The 22,700-nt window shown below is 34.9% G+C and overlaps 3 protein-coding genes across 3 annotated transcripts; 1 reads left to right on the top strand and 2 right to left on the bottom strand.

The window, feature by feature from the left end:
- Positions 1-6,237: 6,237 nt before the first annotated feature.
- Positions 6,238-8,019, bottom strand: LOC129322389 (probable inactive patatin-like protein 9). The gene is given in 3 exon segments (XM_054968719.1): positions 6,238-6,589; positions 6,813-7,399; positions 7,402-8,019. Coding segments are annotated over 3 exon segments (1,146 nt in total). The 5' UTR covers positions 7,748-8,019; the 3' UTR covers positions 6,238-6,376.
- Positions 8,020-15,192: 7,173 nt separating this feature from the next.
- LOC129287858 (ent-copalyl diphosphate synthase, chloroplastic-like) lies at positions 15,193-18,836 on the top strand. Its single transcript, XM_054924458.1, has 13 exons — positions 15,193-15,247; positions 15,367-15,670; positions 15,773-15,962; positions 16,103-16,317; positions 16,417-16,537; positions 16,631-16,743; positions 16,824-17,050; positions 17,152-17,267; positions 17,406-17,504; positions 17,615-17,854; positions 17,938-18,061; positions 18,328-18,519; positions 18,603-18,836. The coding sequence occupies exons 2-13, from the start codon at positions 15,412-15,414 to the stop codon at positions 18,834-18,836; spliced, it is 2,130 nt and encodes a 709-aa protein (XP_054780433.1). The 5' UTR covers positions 15,193-15,247; positions 15,367-15,411.
- Positions 18,837-18,974: 138 nt separating this feature from the next.
- LOC129290600 (fatty-acid-binding protein 1) lies at positions 18,975-21,553 on the bottom strand. The gene is given in 6 exon segments (XM_054927422.1): positions 18,975-19,308; positions 19,483-19,648; positions 19,991-20,082; positions 20,354-20,543; positions 20,546-20,602; positions 21,059-21,553. Coding segments are annotated over 5 exon segments (864 nt in total). The 5' UTR covers positions 21,444-21,553; the 3' UTR covers positions 18,975-19,308; positions 19,483-19,508.
- Between the last annotated feature and the right edge of the window lie 1,147 nt (positions 21,554-22,700).

Here is a 22,700-nt window from a genome sequence, read left to right on the forward strand (position 1 = left end):
TATACTTTTTTTTGCTTTTGGTGATAGGAAGATGTGGTTCATTTTTCCCACACTTGTATTTATGTAGTACTTTCTCAACGTATGCCCCTCGGAACAGTCAACTAGATTGTGTGCCTTTGTATGTTGCCACGTATGCTATATTATACTTTGTATTTTTTTATTGTTCACAATGTATTTTTATCATACTCCCTTTAATTTTATTTATAAAATAAAAAAAATATTTTTTTAATTTTATTTATAAGTTATATCATTAAATTTTTATTATAAATTTTTTTTATCCTCCATTAGATATTGGAGAAAGAAAATATGTTATTAAAGTATGTATATTTAATAAAAATATAATTAAAAATTTATTAAATTTTAAAATAGAGTTAATGAGTTTTAAAATTTTTTTAATATTAATAAAACATGTTAAAAATGACTTGTAAAAATGATTAGAGTAGTAGACAATTTATTTGAGGTGCAATTAGATACAAAAAATAAAAACCCCTTTTAGTAGGGATAAAACTTGCTTTATCATATTATAAAGCAACTACCCCTTTCACTAGAGCCAACCCTCATTAGCCATATTATAAATCTATACATAAGTCATTTCGAACTACATTATTACCGCAATTAAGGAAAAGTAACTAGATTATTGATTTTATTATAAATAAATTTTTCAATTTACTTTGATCAAATGTACTATTTTTAATAGCATTTCCTCTCTCATGTTTAACATTTTACTTTATAAATAAAAATTGTAAAAGAATAAAATTAAAAATATTTAATAATCCACCTTTTTTATATAAAATAACTTATTAAGAGGATTGTCAATATTTTTTTAAAGAACATGACTTATATATATAATTGGACGGAATATACTCACTCTGATTTAAAATATAAGCATCTTTTAACAAAACTTTACATGCTAATAAAATTAAATCCTTATTCTCATGAAAATACATACTCCCTCCAATCTTTAATATATAAGATGAAATTTGAAAGCCTTTATTTTTCCAAATATGAGATAAAGTTACAATAATTGATGCTTCTTCTAATTTTATAAGATGAAATTTGAAAGCTTTTGTTTTTCCAAATATAAGATAAAGTTACAATAATTGATGCTTCTTCTAAATTTACTTTTTGTTTGTTTATTGTCATTTAAATTCTTAAATAGCAATTTATTACGGCCATTAATTGCAAAAAATAATAAAACTAAAAATTTACAAATTTTTCAACTATTTCAAGGTTATAACTACCATTTTGTAACAAGGACAAAATTTGTTAATTGTTTTATATTAAGAATTGGGGTAATATTGTTCAATGGTGGAGACAAGGGTGGATTGGGGGCCACACTTCTAAATTTTTTCTTAATAAAACACACGAGTTATATATTTTGGTCCACCAAGAGTTATTTGTGTGTATTTGATACTAAACATAAGATCTACTTTTTTAATAAATATAAACCAATATATAAAAATTTGGAAAAATTAATATCTAAAAAACAAATTTTCTTTATGTATAAAGACAGCATATTATATTGGGTAAGTTTTCTCGTTTGAGTTGAGGAATATACGTTATTTGCTAGGCTATGTATGAGAATTTGAATTGTCACCGCCCCATTATCAAATATTCAAGCAATCCTACTATCCCATTGTCAATTGAGCAGTGACTTCGACTGAATTGGGTGAATCAATAAATTAAAGCAATCCCTCTATGCTCTGGCCTTCGGTATTCCCTTTCTCCTTGTTTTTATCTCCTTCTTGTTAAATTTATGACTTTCGCCGCAATCTCAATCTCATGACTATTGTAGTATACTCTTCATCTCTATATATATGAGAAGTCTTCTAGAATCTTTTTTTGTTTCTAAATATAAGGGGTTGTTAGCATATTTTTTAATGAATGGACCATTATACTTTTATTAAATTGAAAAGAGAAAAAAAATAAGTACTCTCATTAATTTACTTTGAAAAATAGATTTATTTTTTATTTATAATAATTAGAGGTAAAATTAGAATGTTACCTTACTTTTAATTAGATAACTAATTTTATTGGTTCGCATGATTTAATTAAAAATATTTTATATATGGGATGAAGGGAGTACAAACAAAGCACATGTAAAGGACAATGCTAAGGTTAACCACTCCAATCTCCAATTGTGTTATGACTTTTTCTAGTTTTTTATTCCTTTTAATATTTTACATAATATATTCTACAATCCATATTTTTTAGGAGTAACTGATTGATGTCTAAAAAAAAAAATTATTGATTCATGGCTTTACAATAAAATGGAAAACGGGTTCTTCACCTATTTGATAATAGTTTATATTGAAAAAGAGATTGTTGAAAGGTTTTTTTGGTTCTATATTTGTAAAATTGAACATAAATATGTATGTTGAGATATTTATGTTATGTGAGTTATATATATATATATATATATATATTCTTCAATTACAATATATACTTTATGATCTTGGCCTCTTAATTGAAATTTTGGGCTCCATCCCTGCTATTGTTTTCACTTTAGTTTTGGTTATAATTCACGGTAAGCTAGAAGAATTTTATAAATTTAGAAACACAGGAATCTAGGTTAATAAATATATGAAATGAAATAATTTTTTTTTATAAATACCAAGTATATTTTGAATAAAAATTAGATAAAAGATATTTGTATTTTTATAAAAAAATTAATTATTTAACTCTTTAAATTTTTAACTTAGTTGCCACTTAATCTCTCAAGCTTGGCGCGTTTAAAAAGTTTATTAGTGGTTCTTATAAACCATGATTATATGTCGCTAACGAAGTTAAATCCGTACATGGCATCTAAATCAAGACAACCTCATAGTCAACATGTGGCAACTGAAAGGAATCAAGGCAAAATTAAAAACCATACGTGAAAAACACCTCACGGCTTACTGAATTCCGTGAAATTTAACGGAATTAACTCCGTTAGCAACGTAAGGCATGGTTCACTGGATCCGTTAGCTATAAGAATAAAGTTTTCAAATGAACCAAACTTACAACATTGAGTCGCCACGAGTTGAAATTGAAAGATCAAATTATTAATTTTTTTTTTTTTTATATTCACTTGACATGAGATTGCGACTTCCAGTGCCCCTGAAAAGTTACCCCCTTTTCTTGCGACTGAAAAGTTCCCACTTACCACAGCAACAGTTATTCCGTGGTGCGATTTGTTAATTAGTCATTACTTTACGTCTTTACCCCTATTTTCAGTGTAAGTATTAAATAAACCAACCAGGACAGGAGGCTGCTTATAAAAATGCTGGAGATCCTCGATCAGGACACCCACTTGCGTGTGTGTGGCCCAACCAGCTTTACTCTATGATAGTGCTTAATTAGCCCCATGATTGTGTGGTTAGAGTAAAATTTAGAATAAGTTATGCTTTTTTTCAATTGTAATTTGAGCTTTTTAGGCAAAATATTTAAATCTCAGACTGGTATATAATAATGCTCAACGCATGAAACTTTTTGTTTAGATTCTAGAAGAAAATTAAAAGATGTTTAATTTAAATTATTTAAAAGACATAAGTATGATTATAATTGTTGACATAATAATCAATCAATGAGCAGTTAGTTAAGAGAGTGAATTATAATTAAACATATATGGAAGCTTGGTGAGTGGAGGAAGGAGGCAGGGAAGCAAACGCCTTTGATGATGCGAGTGCAAGTGAGGTGAAAGCAAGCAATTTAAAACAAAAGCCAGGATGTGAGAGACTAAGGACTAAGAAGAAAATCTGAGTCCACCACATTCTCGTGACGTATTTGGACTCTTATGCTTTTTTAATTTGAGCTCAGCTAAAATAAAACGGCCTGTAAATCCCTCACTCCACACCACAGCTGTTAATTAATTTCATAAAAGTGCATATTTTATTATTATTTTTAATTGTCTGGTTAAAAAAAAAAAAAATGGGGTGGGGCTTGCCATTAGGGTAGGGATGACCCAAAGATTTGAGACCCACTTCCCTATTCGGCCGGACTCGCCTAGTCAGATAGTCCTTGGCATCACCCCTCCTGCCATTGCACCTAAGCGGCTAAGCCGATCTCAGCTTCCGAGTCCATGGCTCGAGAAAGTCCTTTTTTATTTATATTTTTTAATATTGATCTCGCCCTTCCGTCTCTGTACATAGTTCTTTGTTTATCTTTCTTATTCTACGGTAAACATACCGCCTCTGTTAGTTATTGTAAGATAATTTTTAGATGAGATTGATGAGGGTAAAAGTATGTCGGATTATATATTTTCTCCGAGAAAGGATAATAAATAAACAAAATTGAAATGTTTTCATACTTCCTTCTTCATGTCTCCCGATTTTGGATATTCTGAGTGCGAGAGCTCAAACCATGGAAATCAGGGAATCTTCTCAAAACAGGAAAAAGAAAATGCAACGAGGAGAGTTCTTTTTTCTCCCCGAAAAAAACTTCTAATTCACGAAGCCGAGTGTTTTAATGTATAAAGAATGGTATTCGGTAATGGTAGTTAAAGTTGACTGGTTAGGCGTATAAATTGGGAAGAGTTTTATATGGTCGGGAGCAGGACATTAATTTCACTCCAGCATTATTATTGTACTTTATTAATCGACAGACGGAATCAGATCCAGTACTACTACAGATCTCGGCCTCTTGTCTTTGTTTACCCCGCTAGCGAAGTCGATTAACACTCTCAAAACAAGGCGAGTCAGATTCCAGAACCTACGCCTCCACTATCCCTCATTACCTGATCAGCACGAACAGGGAAAACAAATCTTCCCCCAGCGAAACTGCGCAGAGAGGAGGGGAGCTTCCTAAAGGGAAAGCCATTTATGAGATTAGGGCCCTGCCCAAGTAAAGGACTGCCATGCGATGCAATGCAAATTCTCCTTCGAAATGTAACTAAACACACAAAGTACAGTGGTGGAAAAAAGCGTAGGGTCCACCACCAACCCTATTTTCTGAAACACCCAATGCAGAGTCAGACCCCACTAGTATATTACAATGCGGAGTCCTACATCCATCACAGGTTGGGGTAAAAGGATGCTCAGAGACACCCGATTCTTCCATAGTTTAGCCAGGAAATGTTGTCTTACCTGTTGTCATTATCAGGGAATCAATGGTAATGAGGCAGAGGAGTGAGTGTTTTGGAGCACAGTACTACCTAACTTGCTGTATAAAGCATCCTGCAGGCGCGGAGAAAATATCAGAAAGTCCCACAGGCAAAACCAACGACAGAAAGTGACGTAAAGCACAAGAGATTAGAGGCTATTTAATGCCGTGGCATGAGCAGAGCCAGTGTGGGTGGCTGGAGGAAGATGTACTAAAACTGCCTTCACCAAACTTACCTACCAGAAGAAGCGCCAGGATGGTTCAGAGGAGCATTCTATAAATGAGTAACACTGAAAAGTAGAAAAATGAAAGGGGGGGGGGGGGAAGGTGGGTTCTCTGCACGCCTTGCAAATATTGCGAGCTTTTGTGACATGGGGGGGAATTATGAAGAAGTGTCCTTGTTGGTTACAGCGTTATCAATCTCGCACCTAAAGTTTGTGATTTGGGTTCCCTTTTGCTCTGTCTTTGAATCCTGCAAAAGGAGCAGGAGCGATTTCCCACGTCAACACGCCCTTGTTGGTCTCGTTGCCGTACGGTTATTTTCCCCCCTTGTAAAACAACTTTAACTAACACTGGCAAGGCTGTAATTTTGGCTCTTGGGATGCTTGCTGGGGCTGATGAAATCACTTTTATCTTCTGAACCCAGGTCAAAAAATGGTCAAAAAAGAGTAACTAACCGTCAATTACGAGTGTTGATTTAGAGATATTGTCACCGTACTATATTAATCTCCTGAAGGAATTGCTAGCGCAGTAACAACACGCAAGACATTGCGAGAGAATAGTCAATTGGTCCCAAGAATCCTATGAAATTAATGACCACCCGTGACTGCTCATCCAACGTTTAATGATTTATCCTTCACCTGCCATCGGGACTCCTATGTTTTTAATAACATATTGTCCATTTTTCCAATGCAAATAAAAGTTAAGGCTCAAAAGAAAAAAAAAATCAAACGGTTTTGGTCAAGTCAGGTAGTGTTCCACAATCTGCGCAGACAATTTTGGGAAATTGACAAGAAACGGTAATTAACTAGTCCGGAAGGATTTGTAGTGTCCCAGGGTAAAGGAAAACTCCCTCATCATCGTCACTGTCATGATTAACAACCGTGACCGCAGAGCAAATTGATGAAGTTAACCAAGACAACTGGCATTTAGCCGAAGTAAAAAACCTGAGGCTTTCATTTCTTTTCTTGGGCCATAACCTGAGGTAGGTTACAACTTACAACATTACAACTTACAAGGTACAAAGTTAAAATCTAACCCCAAGAAAGAGAGGGAGAAAAAAAAAGAAAGAATAGAACTAGCGGGCCTCAGCGACGGCGAGAGGAGTAACGGCGGAATGCTTGCAGGGACTAGGCGGGAGGCTGGACTTTCCAGAAGCGACAAGACGCTGCACGAAGCTATCGATTCTCTGTTCGTTACTCTCTTTCAGCAACCTCTTTCCCCCAAACGCTAGTGACTCTAGTCCTCTCTCTTTCAGCACCTCCTCTCTCGTCCTTCCCAAACCCAACGCCTGCACACATTCATTAAACAATCAGTCAATCAATTATTCATTTCAAAATTCATACACACGCGTATGTAAGTTTTTTTCCCCTTGAAAAATTGAAATTCCCTTCACTGTTTTCACTGTATGGTGAAGGTAAAGACATGTCAGGGTAATTCTCTTTCCTCATTTTATTTTTTATCAGAAACCAAACACTATTCTGTGAAGTCAAACCGAGTCTCCCTGCAAGTACCTGGATCCTTACGTAATCCGTATGGTTCCAACAGAAGGCGTTCCCCAACATTTGGTCGATCGTCTCGGAGACTCCATCCACCACAATGTCGATCACGCACGACGTCGAACACTCCCCATTGTCACTTATTTTTTGCCCCCGTGTTCCGCCTGACGCGCCGTTGCCTAGGGACAGTACCAGGAGATCCTCCACTCCGTTAACCGTCGGGAAATCCCGCTTGTTGTGTAGCACGTGCGTCACCGCCGCCGCCGTTGGGTTGTTCATCACCAGGCCGCCGTCCACTGCTGAGCAGCTGGTCTTTCCGTTGACGGAAGTAAAGTGGAAGGGCTTGAAGAGGCTGGGCGTGGCTGTGGTAGCGCGGCATACCTTCCAGAGCTCGAAGTTGAAACTCGGCGATTCTGACGCGTCGGCCCTGGAAAACACGAATGGCGCCGAACTCTTGAGGTCAAAGCAAGGGATGAGCAGGGGTTTATACGTGTCCTTCAAGGTCAACAACTTTCCGTCCTCTCTTCTCTGGAAGAGTTGCTTCAACACGCTATCCATGCTCCTGGAAGAAAGTCTCCGGCGCCGGCGAAACACTCCGGCGGCTTAGGCCTGTAGAGTTCCGAATTCCTCTCGGTGATGACGTGGACGGCGTCCTTAGCAGTATAGAGAGGCCTGCCGGAGCCATCGTCGGCGGTGATCATGGCGGCGAGGATGGCGCCAATGCCAGTGCCCGCAACGATGTCGAAGAAATCGGCTATGTGAGCGTCGGAATCGCCGGTCTGGAGACGGATCTGTTCCTCGAGGCGGAGGAGGGCGGCTCCGGCTACAATGCCGGTGGTTCCTCCACCGTCGATACTGAGAATGCGAGTTTTCTTGGAGGTTTCACAGTGAGAAAGCCATTTCTGTTCCAATTTGGAGAAGATTTCCAGCGTCACCTTGCTGAGCTCCATCTGCTCCCTCGCTGTTGGCACACAGTGGGCAGCTGTATCAAAATTAAAGCTCTATATAAATAGACAGGCGGAGAGGGGTCGAAGTTGCAGCGTGTGCGCGGTAAAGCAAGAGAAAGGCGAAAAAGCAAAGGACTATTCACGCTCTGGTGCTGAAGAACATTAATGGCTGATCAATGCTAGTTCTCTCTCCCCTTCAAAATCGCTCTCTCTCTCTCTGAAGGAGGACTGTGAGTTGGTGATGGTGAGAGTTAAAAACACAGGATGAAGGAGTGAAAGCCTGAAAGGGGCGTCGGGGGAATGGGGTGGTTATATAGGCGACCCTCTTTGTCCTTGTCTCTTGATTTTTTTGGTTTGTTTTTAATATTATGTATTTGACAGTGCGTTGCTTTTGGTTTCATTATATAACTACATGATGTACATTAGCAATATTTAATTTCGTAAGAGAGGGGCTAGTCCAGTAGCGGGGCGAATCTTACGTGTTAGGACTGTGGATGCACGTGGATGCACGCGTGTTGTCATGGGCTTGCGGGAAGCACGAACCTCGGCTTTTGAGTCGGCTCGGCTTTCGCTTCTCCTCCTCACTCCTCACCGGCTCACCCACTGCTCTAGCCGCCGCTGCCTCCTCATTTACGGTTTTCATCTTCGGTCCCCCCAAAACCTCTATTCATTGATATTTAATTTCATCCTCTCAGATTCAGATTTAGAGCGAAGTCAGTTGGAATTTTCCTGGTAATAGGTTTTGAAACTGCACTCCCTGCGCTGGAAAATATATTTATCAATTACTGAATTGGATTCATCAAACAAACAAAAAAATATCTCCAATATCTCACTTGAATCACTAGTGCCAGCGGCACGTGACTCCAAAATTTTTAAAGCCTTAGATGCATGTGATAGTGAGCTGCGTGCCATCATGCGCCCCCTGCCTATGAAGAACCATGTTTGGCATTATTATCCAATCATTATTAATAACTCTAAATCAATTCCACGTCAAACCCTCGAGTTTTTTTTACCGCGCAGTGTACTTAAAGTTGCCGTGAGCAGGGACGTCCCTGACAAAATAAAGTACATGTTGTAAACCATGTAGGAATGGAAGCAGCAGCGGATCGAATAGGTGAAATGAATTATATAATGAAGCTCAATTGATCACAGCAAGAGTGAAGAGAACCTGATTTGCCAAGCTCTATAAGGAGGTGGCCTTGCAACGTACGGTTGGAAAAATCTCGAGGCGAATCACATAGAAATCACTAACAATAATGTTGCAGGGCGTGATATCTAATTATTTAATGATGATCATATATATATATATATATATATTTCATTTGAAAGAGTGTCAGAAACCAGGAAATAGGGTCAACAGGTGAGGGAAAAAACATCTGGGACGATCTTCATGTCTCTCCGGCTGCTACCTTCAATGATCTGGAATTCCAAATGCTGAATCACGTGTAAGATCAGATCTCTCATATATATACTGGACCAGATATCAAATATTATATGTAGTTACATACTCATATTAATATTGGATATACAAAGATGTGGTATCTCCGACTGTGCAAGTCATTGAAGGGAAAATGTGAGTCCAAATCTGGTTGATTATGAATAGAGACGATGTGTATGGCGACTGAGGATTCCAACCCAAAAGCGGAAGGGACGCAGCGCGCGGCAAGAGGAAGTGGCTTCATGAAAAAGGTCTCTCCCGAATATTTCCTCAAATGAAAGCCCTTTTCAAATAATGGTCGGAGTCCTTATGGTCCTTAATTATCTGGAAGCTGGCCACCTGATAGAGGCATTACGTATTATGATGTCCTTCCCCTGCTTCCTCAAAAGTTTAATCCTTATCATCTGTGTTAGCCCAGGTCGCTGTCTGCTGATCTCTTAATTAAAGAGACCTGATTAACGGAATTAAGCTGTTGGGTCGTATTTTAAAATGGGCTAGCCCGGCAATGAGCCCAGCTTCTATTTTCCTTATTTCTCAACGAAGGTCACACTGTTTCGGGCCCAATCAACCCTCAAGCTTCTACCCTCTTTGCCCGACAAGTAACATAATACCTCTATAGCATAAGCAGCTGGTTATAAGCTCCATATTTTATAATTTAAACTATTCCAAACTCATATCCTTATTATGAACTCGTTAATTAGTTCACGGTCTTAGCGTTGCCCCACTAATGTTATAAAAAATTAAGGGCTGAGAAAAATATAAAGTGCGTATAAAAAATTATATTTTGTATAAATTATTATATCTCATTTTATATTGATAATTTGAATAAAGAGCTGAGAAAAATCTTTAAAATTTACAAAAAATTAATTAATATATACCGGAATACGAGATATCAATTCCAGATATGCAATTAAATTTTTTATGTACTTAAACTAATATGAAAATTAAATCATGAAAAATAATATAATTATATGTTTAATACACTAGTATTACATATTATCTTATTTAATATGCTAATGTTAAATAAACAAAACATTGATCAATATACTAATGTTAAATAAAATACGCGAGTGTAAGAGGAGGGAGGCCCATGTAACTTGCATCTCAATTTTTTTATCATAACACATACCCCACTTCATCATAAAAGTAACTAATACCTAACATTAATTATTAAAAATAAACTAATGTTAAGGGACGCGAAGGTTGCAGGCCCTAGTCCAACAATGCGCTTGTTTCTGCCATTAATTGTGAAAATATTAACATTCTGTTTATTGTATTGTCTTTGTTTATATTATGAGAATTTAAATTTAAGTTTTAGTTAATGCTAAGAAAACCAAACCAGTCATTGAATGAAACAAAGTATTGATTCATGGTTCAACCAGTCGTAAATAAATTAATATATTTTAAATAATATATGTATCAAATAAACTGAAATAATTATATATAATAATAAAAATGAATTTTTAAATTTCAGAATAAATAATATGAAATAAAAAGGTAATGTTTATCAATATCCCATCATTTTAGTTCAAAATATTTATACTTCTTTCATGATTTATAATTAATAACTTCAATATGTACGTATACATACATATATTCTATACATATTTTTTTGAGTTCTGTACATTTTTCTCCATTTATAATTTTTTTATAAAAGGTAATTTATTTAACAAAATAAAAGGTCTTGCAATTGGGGCCCTTAAGAAACAAACGAAGAAACATAAAAGTCACAGAAAAAAAAACCCTGGTGGATTAGCCCAACGTACATGTAAAATTTATAGACATAAATATGTATAAATTGTTGCTTATAGATGTTAATTAAAATTTAAAAAATTAAAAAAATAACAAGACCAATTCAACTAATGACAAGCCTATATGCATGTGGGGGCACTCACTTGAAAATATTGCATTTTAGTGTAAGAAAATTTTACACTTTGCCCCGCAAAATTTAGGATTTTAAACCCATACTTAAAATGTCAATCTTCCTCAATTTAAAAAAGTAATGCTTTAGTATAGTATTAAAATTTAAATTTATTCCTATATTTTGAATAGAGGAGTGCAAACATGGTTATTTAATTAATTTTGTTTAACTTAATCTTAAAGTTAAGCATATTGTATTTAAATAATAAAATTTTAATTTTTTTATTTTTTTAAATGCCCCCATTAATCATAGGTCCTTGGTTTGCCACCAGGTTCAACTAATTTGCCCATTGGTTCTATTGATTTTTGACTGATCAAAATAAGCAGTTTTTTGTTATGACCATATTGAATTTAGGATTGATTCTTGATTCAACAGGTCCTATTTGATTCTTATAACACTCGCTTTCATCATTGCTCACATGTCACACTCAACTCCATTTTTATTGTTCGAGCTTGTTTAAGGTATTGGGTGATCTAAAAAGATAATAAGTTGATAATAATTCTCTCTCTCTCTCTCTTTTGTTTTCGTTTCAATGTCCTAGGTCTTTGAATTAAATTAATCGAGTCAGCTACTTATACCAGCACCTCTTTAAGAATACCCCGACTGAAAATTTAATAGCTATTGCATACTGAGAGCTCAAAACTGACTCTAAATTTGAATATTAGATAAACCATAACTCTATATTCCTAATTGTGAAGTTATGAGTTCGAATAGGTTCAGTGAGTAATTGTGATCTTATTCTCAATAGGACTTTAATATTTTTAAAAATATTTAAAAATTAAATTGAGAAAAATTAAAATAAATAAATAAAAATAAATTTAATGCATGCATTAAGGGCATGTTAGTAATATCTTTACATTCACAGGAGTAATTATAAAAATATATGCATGCACCTTAATTAATTCTCAGGCTAAGATACATGGTGAAAGTGAATCTCAATCAGTATTAATTGATATAGCTTGAATATTGGCCATAAAAAGTTAATGCAGTTTGAATGAATTTGCATAAGTTCATGAACCATATAATTTTGGGAATATCCCATAACATACATGCATGCGAGGCACTGTGCTTTTCTCTTTTCAACAGAAATGCGCAATAATTAACTTTAAATCTTGCATTACTAGCTGGACCTGATTTTGTTCTCTCTTTCTATGTAAATCATGGAATTTATAGTAGTAGATTATATTTTTTCGGCACGAGAATTTTAATTATTCTTGTGTTCATGGATATCTTGACACAACGGCAAAAGGAAAAAAAAAAAATCAGTTATCTCTCTCTCTCTCTCTCGAACAAAAAAGCCCAAAAAAAAAAGTAAATAATTTACTGGGAAACATTCTTACCAATCAACATATTTTATCTTGCGAGAAAAAGTATAGCGGCATGATATGAAAAGAGATAAAAAGAGAATCAAAGGTCGTATTTCTGTATGTGAATTTCACGAAGGGTATCTTGTTTTTTAAATATCTTTCTATTTAAAAAATAGTATGAATAAATAGTATCAGAATATATAGAAACCAAAATGGTACGATGTTTCTCCTCCCAGTTAATGTTTAACACGTCCATGTGCGTTAATGTTCTGAACAGTGGTGTAACTGTCATTGACCCTCTTCTATGTATCGTTTCAAAAATACTTATATGTATATATACACCTCTTGTGTTGCTTTTGGTTTGAAAAATCGAAGGAGAACAAGGAGGGGATTCAGATCCTATAAGCTACACTAAAAAAGATCATCGACCATGTCTTCAGGGCTATTTCTGCATGCTTGTGCAACCCTTAAACCCATTCTCTGCTTTCCATTCTCTTCTAGTCCTCTTCCCTCTCTCTCTTCCGTTGGTTAGTTATCTTCTCATCTCTATGCTTCTTCTTCTTTGAAAAAATCATCATTTCTTTATTTGTTTAAAATACCCACACAGGGTTCAAGTTTTGTCACCAATTTTTGATTTGATATCATTAACGTTATATCACACGATGCATTATTATATATCAAATTCATATGAAACACCACAAGTGGGCTTTAGTCCAATGGATAGAGTCTTAACTCTTAAGTAAGATGATTCGAGTTTAAGTTAATGTGAATACAAAATTGTTTTTAAGAGGACTATTTCTATTTGGGATTCAGTCCAAATTAATTGGAGTCTAATGCCAATCCAAATACTTGATGATTTATTTACAAAGAAAAAAATTTGAAAGGCTATTTTTTATTGCAACACACGAAGGCTTGTAATTCACATGTAAAAGTAGATGATGTGAAGTCCAGTGATAGAATCTTTTTGTGCATGATAATAGATTGAAATTTATTAAGGGATATGAGTTCACTCATTTAATAAATGTCTTATATTATACAATAACAGTTGTTTGATTTAATCGAACAGTTATAAAAAATTTTGTCATATAATATTAAAAAAATATTAAATTTTAAATTTCTTAAGAGAAAAGGAGTATCATGATAATTGTTTTAAATTTTTAAAGAAAAATATATATTGATAATTTTAAAATATTGATTAAATTTAATGATTATAATTCAGATGCTCATTGAATGAGTGAATTTAAATCACTTACTGAATTTAAACCTATGAGAACCACTTGAATTGAAGCATTTTGTAGCTAGGATTCTAACTATGTTTCTAACATTAAATGGCAGTGGAATTGTGTCCAAATTCCATATATGATCTATATGGTGAAATTACATGTCGTTGTATATTCGTGAGTGTATATATATTTCTATATATCCAATTTTGAAATAAAACTACATACTGGAAGAAGAAGAATACTGTTGACGTGGGCTAATGTATATGTGAGAATTGGAGATATATGGGATGTTGACATGATGCAGGCATCAGGCCATTCAAAACCAGCAACGACGCATGTCTTCATCTTGCAATTGGTCCTCCTCCAGCCACATTTAATGCCATATCCAGATCTCGCTCTCAAGGTCCGTTTATTTACCACCTTTATTTTGCTTATGTTCCGCTACCATATGTCCTCGCTGCCCAAGTCCTACTCATTGCTTGATAGGTGAAAGCAAAATGCTCTCACCAACAAGCCAGGGCCTGATGAATTGCCTATTTATTGATCCGGAACTTCGTCTCGATTCAATCACTACATTCATTTGTTTTATTCTGATCTCTTAAAAAAATATTTTTTAATGTGAACAATGGGAGTTTTTTTTTTATATTATTACTTAATAATGCCTAAGAGTTGTCGTGATAATATAATCGATAAACTTTACAATTGCACCACATTGAAATAATTAAGTAAGGACATGTTTTGTAAATTTGTAATAGAAATCAGTATTATTTTTAATATTTTTTATCAGGTCTTTAATTGATTTTTGGCTAAAATATGCATCTAGTTTTTTTAATCTTACACAATGTTTCATTTTAGTAAACTTGTAATAGAAATTAGTATTATTTTTAATATTTTATCAGGTCTTTAATTGATTTTTGGCTAAAGTATGCATTTAGTTTTTTTTTAATTTTACATAACATTTTATTTTAGTCCTTTAACTTTATAAAGTGTATTTTTAGTCCTTAAATCTTAACGTTATTAGTTTTATTCCAACAAATATTTATATTAAATTTTTAAATATTGGCAAAACATTTTCAAATGTTGACATATTAAGCTTAATTTTTTCAAAATAACAATGATTGATATAAAAAATAATCACTTGAAATTAATGATGTTAGGATTAAAGGATTAAAAAGACACTTTATAAAATTAAAAGATTAAATTAAAATCATATATATAGTTATAAGACTAAAAGTATATTTTAACCTTGATTTTTTAAAGGATAAGATTATATTAAAAGAGGTATGAGGGAAGGTATTAGCTATACATGTTAATTATAACACTTTTTTTTGTGACATAAAAGTGTGTTACTTATATATTAATCAGCTTAATTAACATGGACAGTTGAAGACAAGCCTATATATAAATTGACGTACTCAAGACTAAGTGAAACGCAATACTCATCCACTTGTTTTTTATTTCTTGTTTGATTACCCACGCCAAATTTTTTTCTCTGCACGAATACATGCTTCAATATGTATTTTTTAAAAAAATTGCATATTTGAAGGAAGTGTTGAAACTCCGGAGAATGTGACTGTGAAGGATGTGGATGATAAGGAATCTGCTCCTCATCAGGTCAGTCTCCACCTTCAATTTTAAACTGCATAAAATAAGTAACAGATATTTATATTTAATTTTCTGCATGATGGATGTAAAGTTATCTGATCTTGGGGTCATATATATGTATGTGAAAGGTTGCTGAGGAAAATGAGATCAGAAAGAGAATCAATGCTGTGAAAATGATGTTGAGCTCCATGGAAGATGGAGAGATATCCATCTCAGCTTATGGCACAGCGTGGGTTGCTCTCGTTAAAGCTGATGATGGGTCTGATTCTCCTCAGTTTCCTTCAGCTCTCGAATGGATTGCCAACAATCAGCTCCCTGATGGTTCATGGGGTGATGCTCTTCTGTTCTCAGCCCATGACAGAATCCTTAACACATTAGCTTGTGTTATCGCATTGACTTCTTGGAATCTTCATCCCAATAAGTGCCAGAAAGGTGATTCATCATCATCATCATATTCAATGACCAAGACCTTTGTTTAGTGATTCTCTTGATCCTATTCGTTTTAATTAATTAATTGTGTATTTGCATATGCAGGAATGAAATTTTTCAATGAAAACCTGAGCAAGCTCGAGGATGAGAATGCTGAGCATGTGCTAATCGGCTTTGAAGTTGCTTTCCCTTCACTTCTTGACTTAGCTCGAAGTTTGAACATTGAAGTGCCCAATGATTCTGATTCTCCTTACTTGAAGCGCATCTTTGAGATGAGAGACCTCAAGCTCAAAAAGTAAAGATTCATAATTCATGACCCTGGCTTCAGTTCATATATATACTAAAATGAATGCTTACGAAAGGCTTTGAAATATATACATACATTATGATAGTGTTATCTATAACTTGTGTTTGTTTGGGTAATGTGGGGGAAAGAATACCGAGGGATATGATGCATAAAGTGCCCACAACGCTGCTCCATAGCTTGGAGGGAATGCCAAATTTGGAGTGGAACGAGCTTCTGAAACTGCAATCCCAGGACGGTTCCTTCTTATTCTCCCCATCTTCTACTGCTTATGGCCTCATGCATACCAGAAGTGAAGCTTCTCTCAAATACTTGGACAGAATCACCAAGAGGTTCAATGGGGGAGGTATTAGTTTCATCACTTTCCAGTTCTTTATTGGCTTTTTAAAATATACCAATAACCACACGTAATAACTATGTTATCTTAATTTCTTCTTTTTATCAGTTCCCAATGTGTACCCAGTTGATTTGTTTGAGCACATTTGGGCTGTTGATCGGCTGCAACGCCTTGGAATTTCCAGATATTTTCAGCAAGAGATCAAGGACGTTATCACTTACATTTATAGGTATATCGCCCACGTCTCATAACCCACTGGCTTTAATGTTTCTGATAGAAGTGATCTGTCTATATAGATACATGCCTGTGACTTAAATTTCAGGCATTGGAATGAGAAGGGTATTTGCTGGGCAAGAAATTCAGACGTTCAAGATATTGACGACACGGCAATGGGATTTAGACTACTGAGGTTGCATGGCCACCAAGTTTCAGCCGGTAAGGTCAATCAATATTATTGCATGCGCTATATATATATATATATATATATAATCTCACCGTTCAATTAATTTTGATAGACGTGTTCAAGAATTTTAAGAAAAATGGAGAATTCTTCTGCTTCGCGGGGCAGTCAACAACAGCTGTGACAGGAATGTTCAATCTGTACAGAGCTTCTCAGGTGCTGTTTCCGGGGGAGAACGTACTCGAGGATGCCATGCAATTCTCAGCCAAGTATTTAACCCAGAAACGTGCTGAGAATCAGCTCCTTGATAAATGGATCATAATGAAGGATTTACCTGGCGAGGTGTGTAGCTTAAATTATGTCATTAAAACCGTTGGTTCAGTATATAAATCATATCATGAAATGTAAATTTGCAAGAAACTAAAAAGAGACCGAGCCCACAGGTGGGTTATGCATTGGACGTGCCGTGGTATGCAAGCTTGCCGAGATTGGAAACAAGATGCTACATTGATCAGTATGGTGGTGAAGATGATGTCTGGATTGGCAAGTCCCTTTACAGGTACTCTAGTTAGTTCTGTCCTGTCATTCTGGATTTATGCACTCTTCACCCCAAGTTAGAGGACATAACAAGAATTACCACTTGCCATTGAACTACATTCATATCTTATATATCAAACTACTCTCTTAATTTTGACAGGATGCCATACGTGAACAATGAGGTTTATCTGGAACTTGCAAAATTAGATTACAACAATTGCCAGGCTTTGCATTTTAAAGAATGGGGCGAAATCCAAGGGTATGTAAAATGAACCCAAGTATGTTTCAATTCATGTGTGCTTCAAAACAAACAACAGTCATTGAGCTTTAACCTTGTCCTTTTTTGGCCCAATGATATATATGAATTAGGTGGTACTCCGAAAATGGACTGGAGGGGTTTGGATTAAGCAGAGAAGTTCTTCTTGCTGCTTATTTTGTATGTGCGGCAAGCATATTTGAGCCTGAGAGATCTCAAGAGCGACTTGCATGGTCTAAAACAGCAGTTTTAGTTGAGACAATCTCGTCCTTCATTGACGATGAAGAAACTAGGAGAACCTTTGTGCAGAGATTCAATCTCGGCATCAATGAACAAGATTCCTCAATATTCATGTACGTATCTGTGTGCGTACAAAGTACAAGCTAATTCCTTGCTTGTCCTTTCAACCAATTCCGTGTTGTGTTGGGTGTTGCAGGGAGTCAAACGAGAAAAGGGCAAAAGAAAGACTAGTGGAAGTTTTGCTTAGGACCATTGACAGCCTTGGCTCGCAGACGTCCTTGCCGCGTGGTCATGAAGCCGTCCGTGATTTGCGTCAGGCCGTGAGTTTTCTTATTTCTATACTCGTATTAATGCCAGCCAACCCTTCATCAAATTACTTACATGGTTAATGGAATACGAAGAAAATAGCAGGAACACACAAGGTCTCCATGATTGTTATCTAATTCCAAACTTCCCACGTTTATTTATTTATTATTATAATCAAATTAAAGGCGCACATATACTTGTCAACATCAGGATCAAGTCCAAAACTTTTTCTTCTATTATTTTATTCATTGTTTTCTTTTCTTTTTTTACATGAAAAAAGTGGCAAAGATGGATGTCAAGTTGGGAAAGGGAAGCAAACAGGCCCCAGAATGAAGCAGAGCTGATGGTGCAAGTGATGAATTTGAGCGCTGGCTATCGCCTAGAAGAGCTACAGTTGAATCCTCACTATCAAAAATTGATGGAAGTCACTAATTCAGTTTGCAATAGCCTCCGCAATTACCAATCCAGCAAGGTCAGTGACAAATAACAATTCCGAACACATTAAACCTATTTTGAAAATTTTTCCAACGACGCTAATATTTTTGCTGCTTCCAGGCTCATGGAAGCAGCCACTGGAGTACACACTGCAGCACTACACCCGAAATAGAATCAGAAATGAGAGAGCTTGTTGAATTGGTGCTTCAAGTCCAGAATCCTCCAAATGCCATGGAATACAATATCAACAACATATTCTTTGCTGTTGCGAGGGCTTACTACTACGCAGCCTACTTTGATGCAGAGACCATCAACTCTCATATTGCCAAAGTTCTCTTTCATAGAGTGATGTAAATGACCGTTATGTTTTAGAATTAATATCACCGTACTTTGCAGCCAAATCGAAAAAGAAACATAAGTCAGAGACGAAGGAGCCCGCAATTATGCATTAAGCGCTGTTTTTACTGTCCAAACATGCATGAAGAAGGATAATAAAGTAATAAAACTACTTCTCAAAGAAATAAAAAGGTTAATAAATAGCGTCAATGCTCTTTATAGCATACATAAAAGCAAAAGGAGTATGTTGTAATGCACAACAGCACAAGACACTAGAACGATAATCATAAAGGGCGATCAAGCATAAATTACAAAAAGTGATTGATGGGTCACACTCACACCGCACGACGTTCATCCATTCATATATTTTGCACCTGTGCAAAATGAAAATAAATACTATAACTTACATGCCTGCAACAGCATCTTAGAACATCAAGCTATTACGCATCGAAAACCATTCCTAGATTGCTCAGTACATGCCAATGATTCTCTGCATTCATTAAAGCAATCAAATGCAGTATATTTAGAGGGGGGAAATAGGTAAAACAGAGAAGATAAGAATAAAGAATGGAAGCAAACCCCATAGACATCTGTTGTGTTTTGTATCTCTTTGATTGCATATAATAAAATCATATAGAAGAAATGAGAAGGTTAAAATCCATACACGTCCTGATTCTTGATAACAGCAGTCTATTTCTGGAGGTAAGAAGCCAGGTTGAGCTCAACATCTTCTTTGGCTTTTTTATCAAATGGTTCCTCCCCGATGTATAAATCTAGAACTGACCGACAGAGTAGCTTACTTTGGATGCTTCCCACTTCCTTTCCATCAACTACAAGGAACAAACAAGATGAAATTGAAGGTTCTTGTTGCAGTTTACCATGACAGAGACGTATATATATATATATATAACAGTTTGTCTCGGGTCAAATGCACTTTCGCAGGATGAAACAGCTTGTCAGCTTCATGCCCTAGCTTTATGTAACCAACTGGGAATATGTTACTGGGAAAAACTCGTGTAAGTTCGAGATAAGTCCTAATAGAAGAGTTAATTAACAAATTCTAAAATCAGCCTCTAACTAACAGACGCATGGTTTCTTTGCTGAAGCTTCTGGATCTTTGTTCAGAATATCTGATTTGAAAATTTCACGAAGCATGGAGAGGGATATCTTACTTGATGTTCGAAGAACATGATCCCGATCTCTTGAGAGATGAATTACTGATCCTCGTGGTATTTTGTATTCATCTTTAAACTGAGAAGTAAACCTACATCATAGCTGGCTAGTGAAGTAATATTATAATATACAAGAATTAGATTAAGGAAACCACCTGCTCTCACACACACAGATATTTAGACTAGAATTTCCTGTGCTTTCGTCCATCAGCAGCAAATAAAAATCACTTGTGTGGATGTGCGAGAGAGGATTCAAAAAATTGGAGAGTAAACCATAACAGAAAAAATTTTACACACATGAGATATAGTGACTCTAATTTTCAATGCATAGAAAGGACACCAGCAATTGAAGGAGCCATTCACCTTTGAAGCAACTCTTTATTATCTGATCCCCCAAATTTTTGCAGTCTGCTTCCCACTGACTCTTCAAATGCACTACGTACAGAGCGGATGCTCAATTTACCATAGACTATTTGGAGTCTAACTGTCATGCAAATATCATTTTCCATAAGATCTTCAATAAAGTCCTTTTTTCCCTTCAATTCAGAGGAAGAAAATTTCCGTATTTCTCAGCAAGTAATTTCTTAATGTCATTATCATCAACGTAAACACCTGCAAAATATTATAAACATTTTTTGTTGAATACATAAAAACAACAAAATTACAAAAGCTTCGACTTCGTTATGCCCCTTTGGAACATCCCAAGAAATTGCATCATTTAGAGCCAAGGAGGGAAATAGAATTAGTGGCATTTTTTAGTCCATTAAAAGAAGTTTAAGATAATGTAAAATGCTTGCATGATGGATAAAGTAATTCACAGTGCAGCCATGCGGAGGCAGCATTTAGAATTTAGGAGACAGAAAGTTCCCCGCCATCACCATTACACTATGAGCATTAAAAGTAAATGGTAAATAGGGTATGCGAGAAAATGCTAAAATAAGATTGCAGGCATAGAGCCAGAAATCATCAAGAAAAGCTCCTTCTGGCAATCAACATCTGAAATATATTACCAAGAAAAATGCCGCCCGCATTTAAACCAACGATACTGTGGTGAGTTGAATGTCATACCGAATGCATAGACATCAATGTTCTTCAATCCCAGAATGCTTTTCTTGCGTATCCCCACTCCGCAAATTTTCTGCGAATCGCCCAGAGCTGCTGGAAATGACGCTCCCGTCTTTGGCTCCGTAACGGGCTGAGAACTATCAGCCAAACTCAGAGAAGCCCACAAAGGCAGCGAATTTCCAGGAGAGAAAAAGAAATTCAAAGCATTCTGAAGAAAGGGGTGCTGTGAGATTGGGTTTCGGGAGGAGGCACATGCAGCGGTGGCTCCGGCAGCGGTCGCGACGGCTGCGACGGCAACTTTTGCGGCAGAGAATGGGCGTGAGTGGCGGTGCCGCTGAGGATGGCCCGAAGGCTGAGAAAACGAGAAAGGGAAGCGGAGTGACACCATGTTTCCGTCGTTAATGTCCAAGACCCAAAGCAGTTGCCCCACGACGGCGACTGAAAATCAAGTTGGCAAATAGCAAGCAAGGCTTCAGAACTTTACTGGAGATTCATGCCCAAAAAAAAAAAAAAATGATGATGGAAAACATTAGAGTAAAATACACTGATCAACTTTTTATTATGATTTAATCGTACAGACTTTCTTTCTGTTTTGAAAATGTACATAAAATTTTTAAAAAATTAAAATATATATATTATATAAATCTTTCTTGTATATTTAATATTTCATTTTCATTTATCTAACAATTAATTTATTATTAAATTTGACTTTTAAACTTTTAATTTAACCAAAATACTCTATTTAACATAAGAATTTTTTAAAAATTCATATTTTTCAAAAAATATTATTGCATACAACTAAAAATATAATAAATGTATTTTGAAATTTTTATTTTATTATAAAATTTATTAATTTTTATCATATTATAAAATTTTATTATTTTAATTTTCATCAATTTATTGAAACTTTATTGAAACTTGATTGTTTATATTTTTTAAAATTGTTAAAAATATATTTTTGTTAATAACATAACATAAAATCATATAAGTTTAAAAGATTATATAAATAATTTAAATTTAAATTTAAAATTTGTGAACATGCTTTTTACAATAAAATTATGTAACTGTCAAAATATATAATTTAAGATTTATTAAGATGAGGGGTTAATTAGTCAATAAAATTTTTGTAATATAAATTTTAATTAAAAAAGCTTTTAGAATCTTTTTAGAATATTCCTGACAAAGTTAACCAATTGAACTAGATTTTATATTTTTAAAATAAATGAGAAGTCTGTAATACTGTATAATTAAAGAAAAATAAAAAAGTGGTTAAAATATTTGACTCAAAAAATTAGGACCATTACTTTGTATCAAAAAAAAAAAAATAGTACCATTACTATATAATAGCAGTTTGATTACTCGGCTTATCGTTACAACTTATTTTTTCCCCGGAGAATTGCTCTGCGTACAAAATGTAGGAAGAATGAGATTTAGGATCAAAAGATTATTTTAATAATAACTAATCTTTTAAAATTTTACTAAAAGAAATGAGTTATGAATATAAATTTAAAAAGTTGCAAATTTAAGAGTGTTAGTTTAATAGGCTACTTCTAGTCATTTGTAGCTAAGTAAGAACAACGCGAACCTACTTCATCAAATCGTCTCCAGGATTAGGTCCCTCCCATGTCCTTCATTGCTGTTGGTT

This window comes from Prosopis cineraria, unplaced genomic scaffold (genome assembly GCF_029017545.1).
Source record: "Prosopis cineraria cultivar Desert tree isolate PC_DT_omini unplaced genomic scaffold, ASM2901754v1 PC1, whole genome shotgun sequence".
NCBI classification, from domain to species: Eukaryota; Viridiplantae; Streptophyta; class Magnoliopsida; order Fabales; family Fabaceae; genus Prosopis; species Prosopis cineraria.

Coding starts and splice junctions, on each gene's coding strand:
- LOC129287858 (XM_054924458.1), top strand. CDS start 15,412: ATGATGTTGAGCTCCATGGAAGATGGAGAGATATCCATCTCAGCTTAT. Junction 15,963..16,102: donor AGAGACCTCAAGCTCAAAAA/GTAAAGATTCAT, acceptor TGTGGGGGAAAG/AATACCGAGGGATATGATGC. Junction 16,538..16,630: donor GTTATCACTTACATTTATAG/GTATATCGCCCA, acceptor CTTAAATTTCAG/GCATTGGAATGAGAAGGGTA.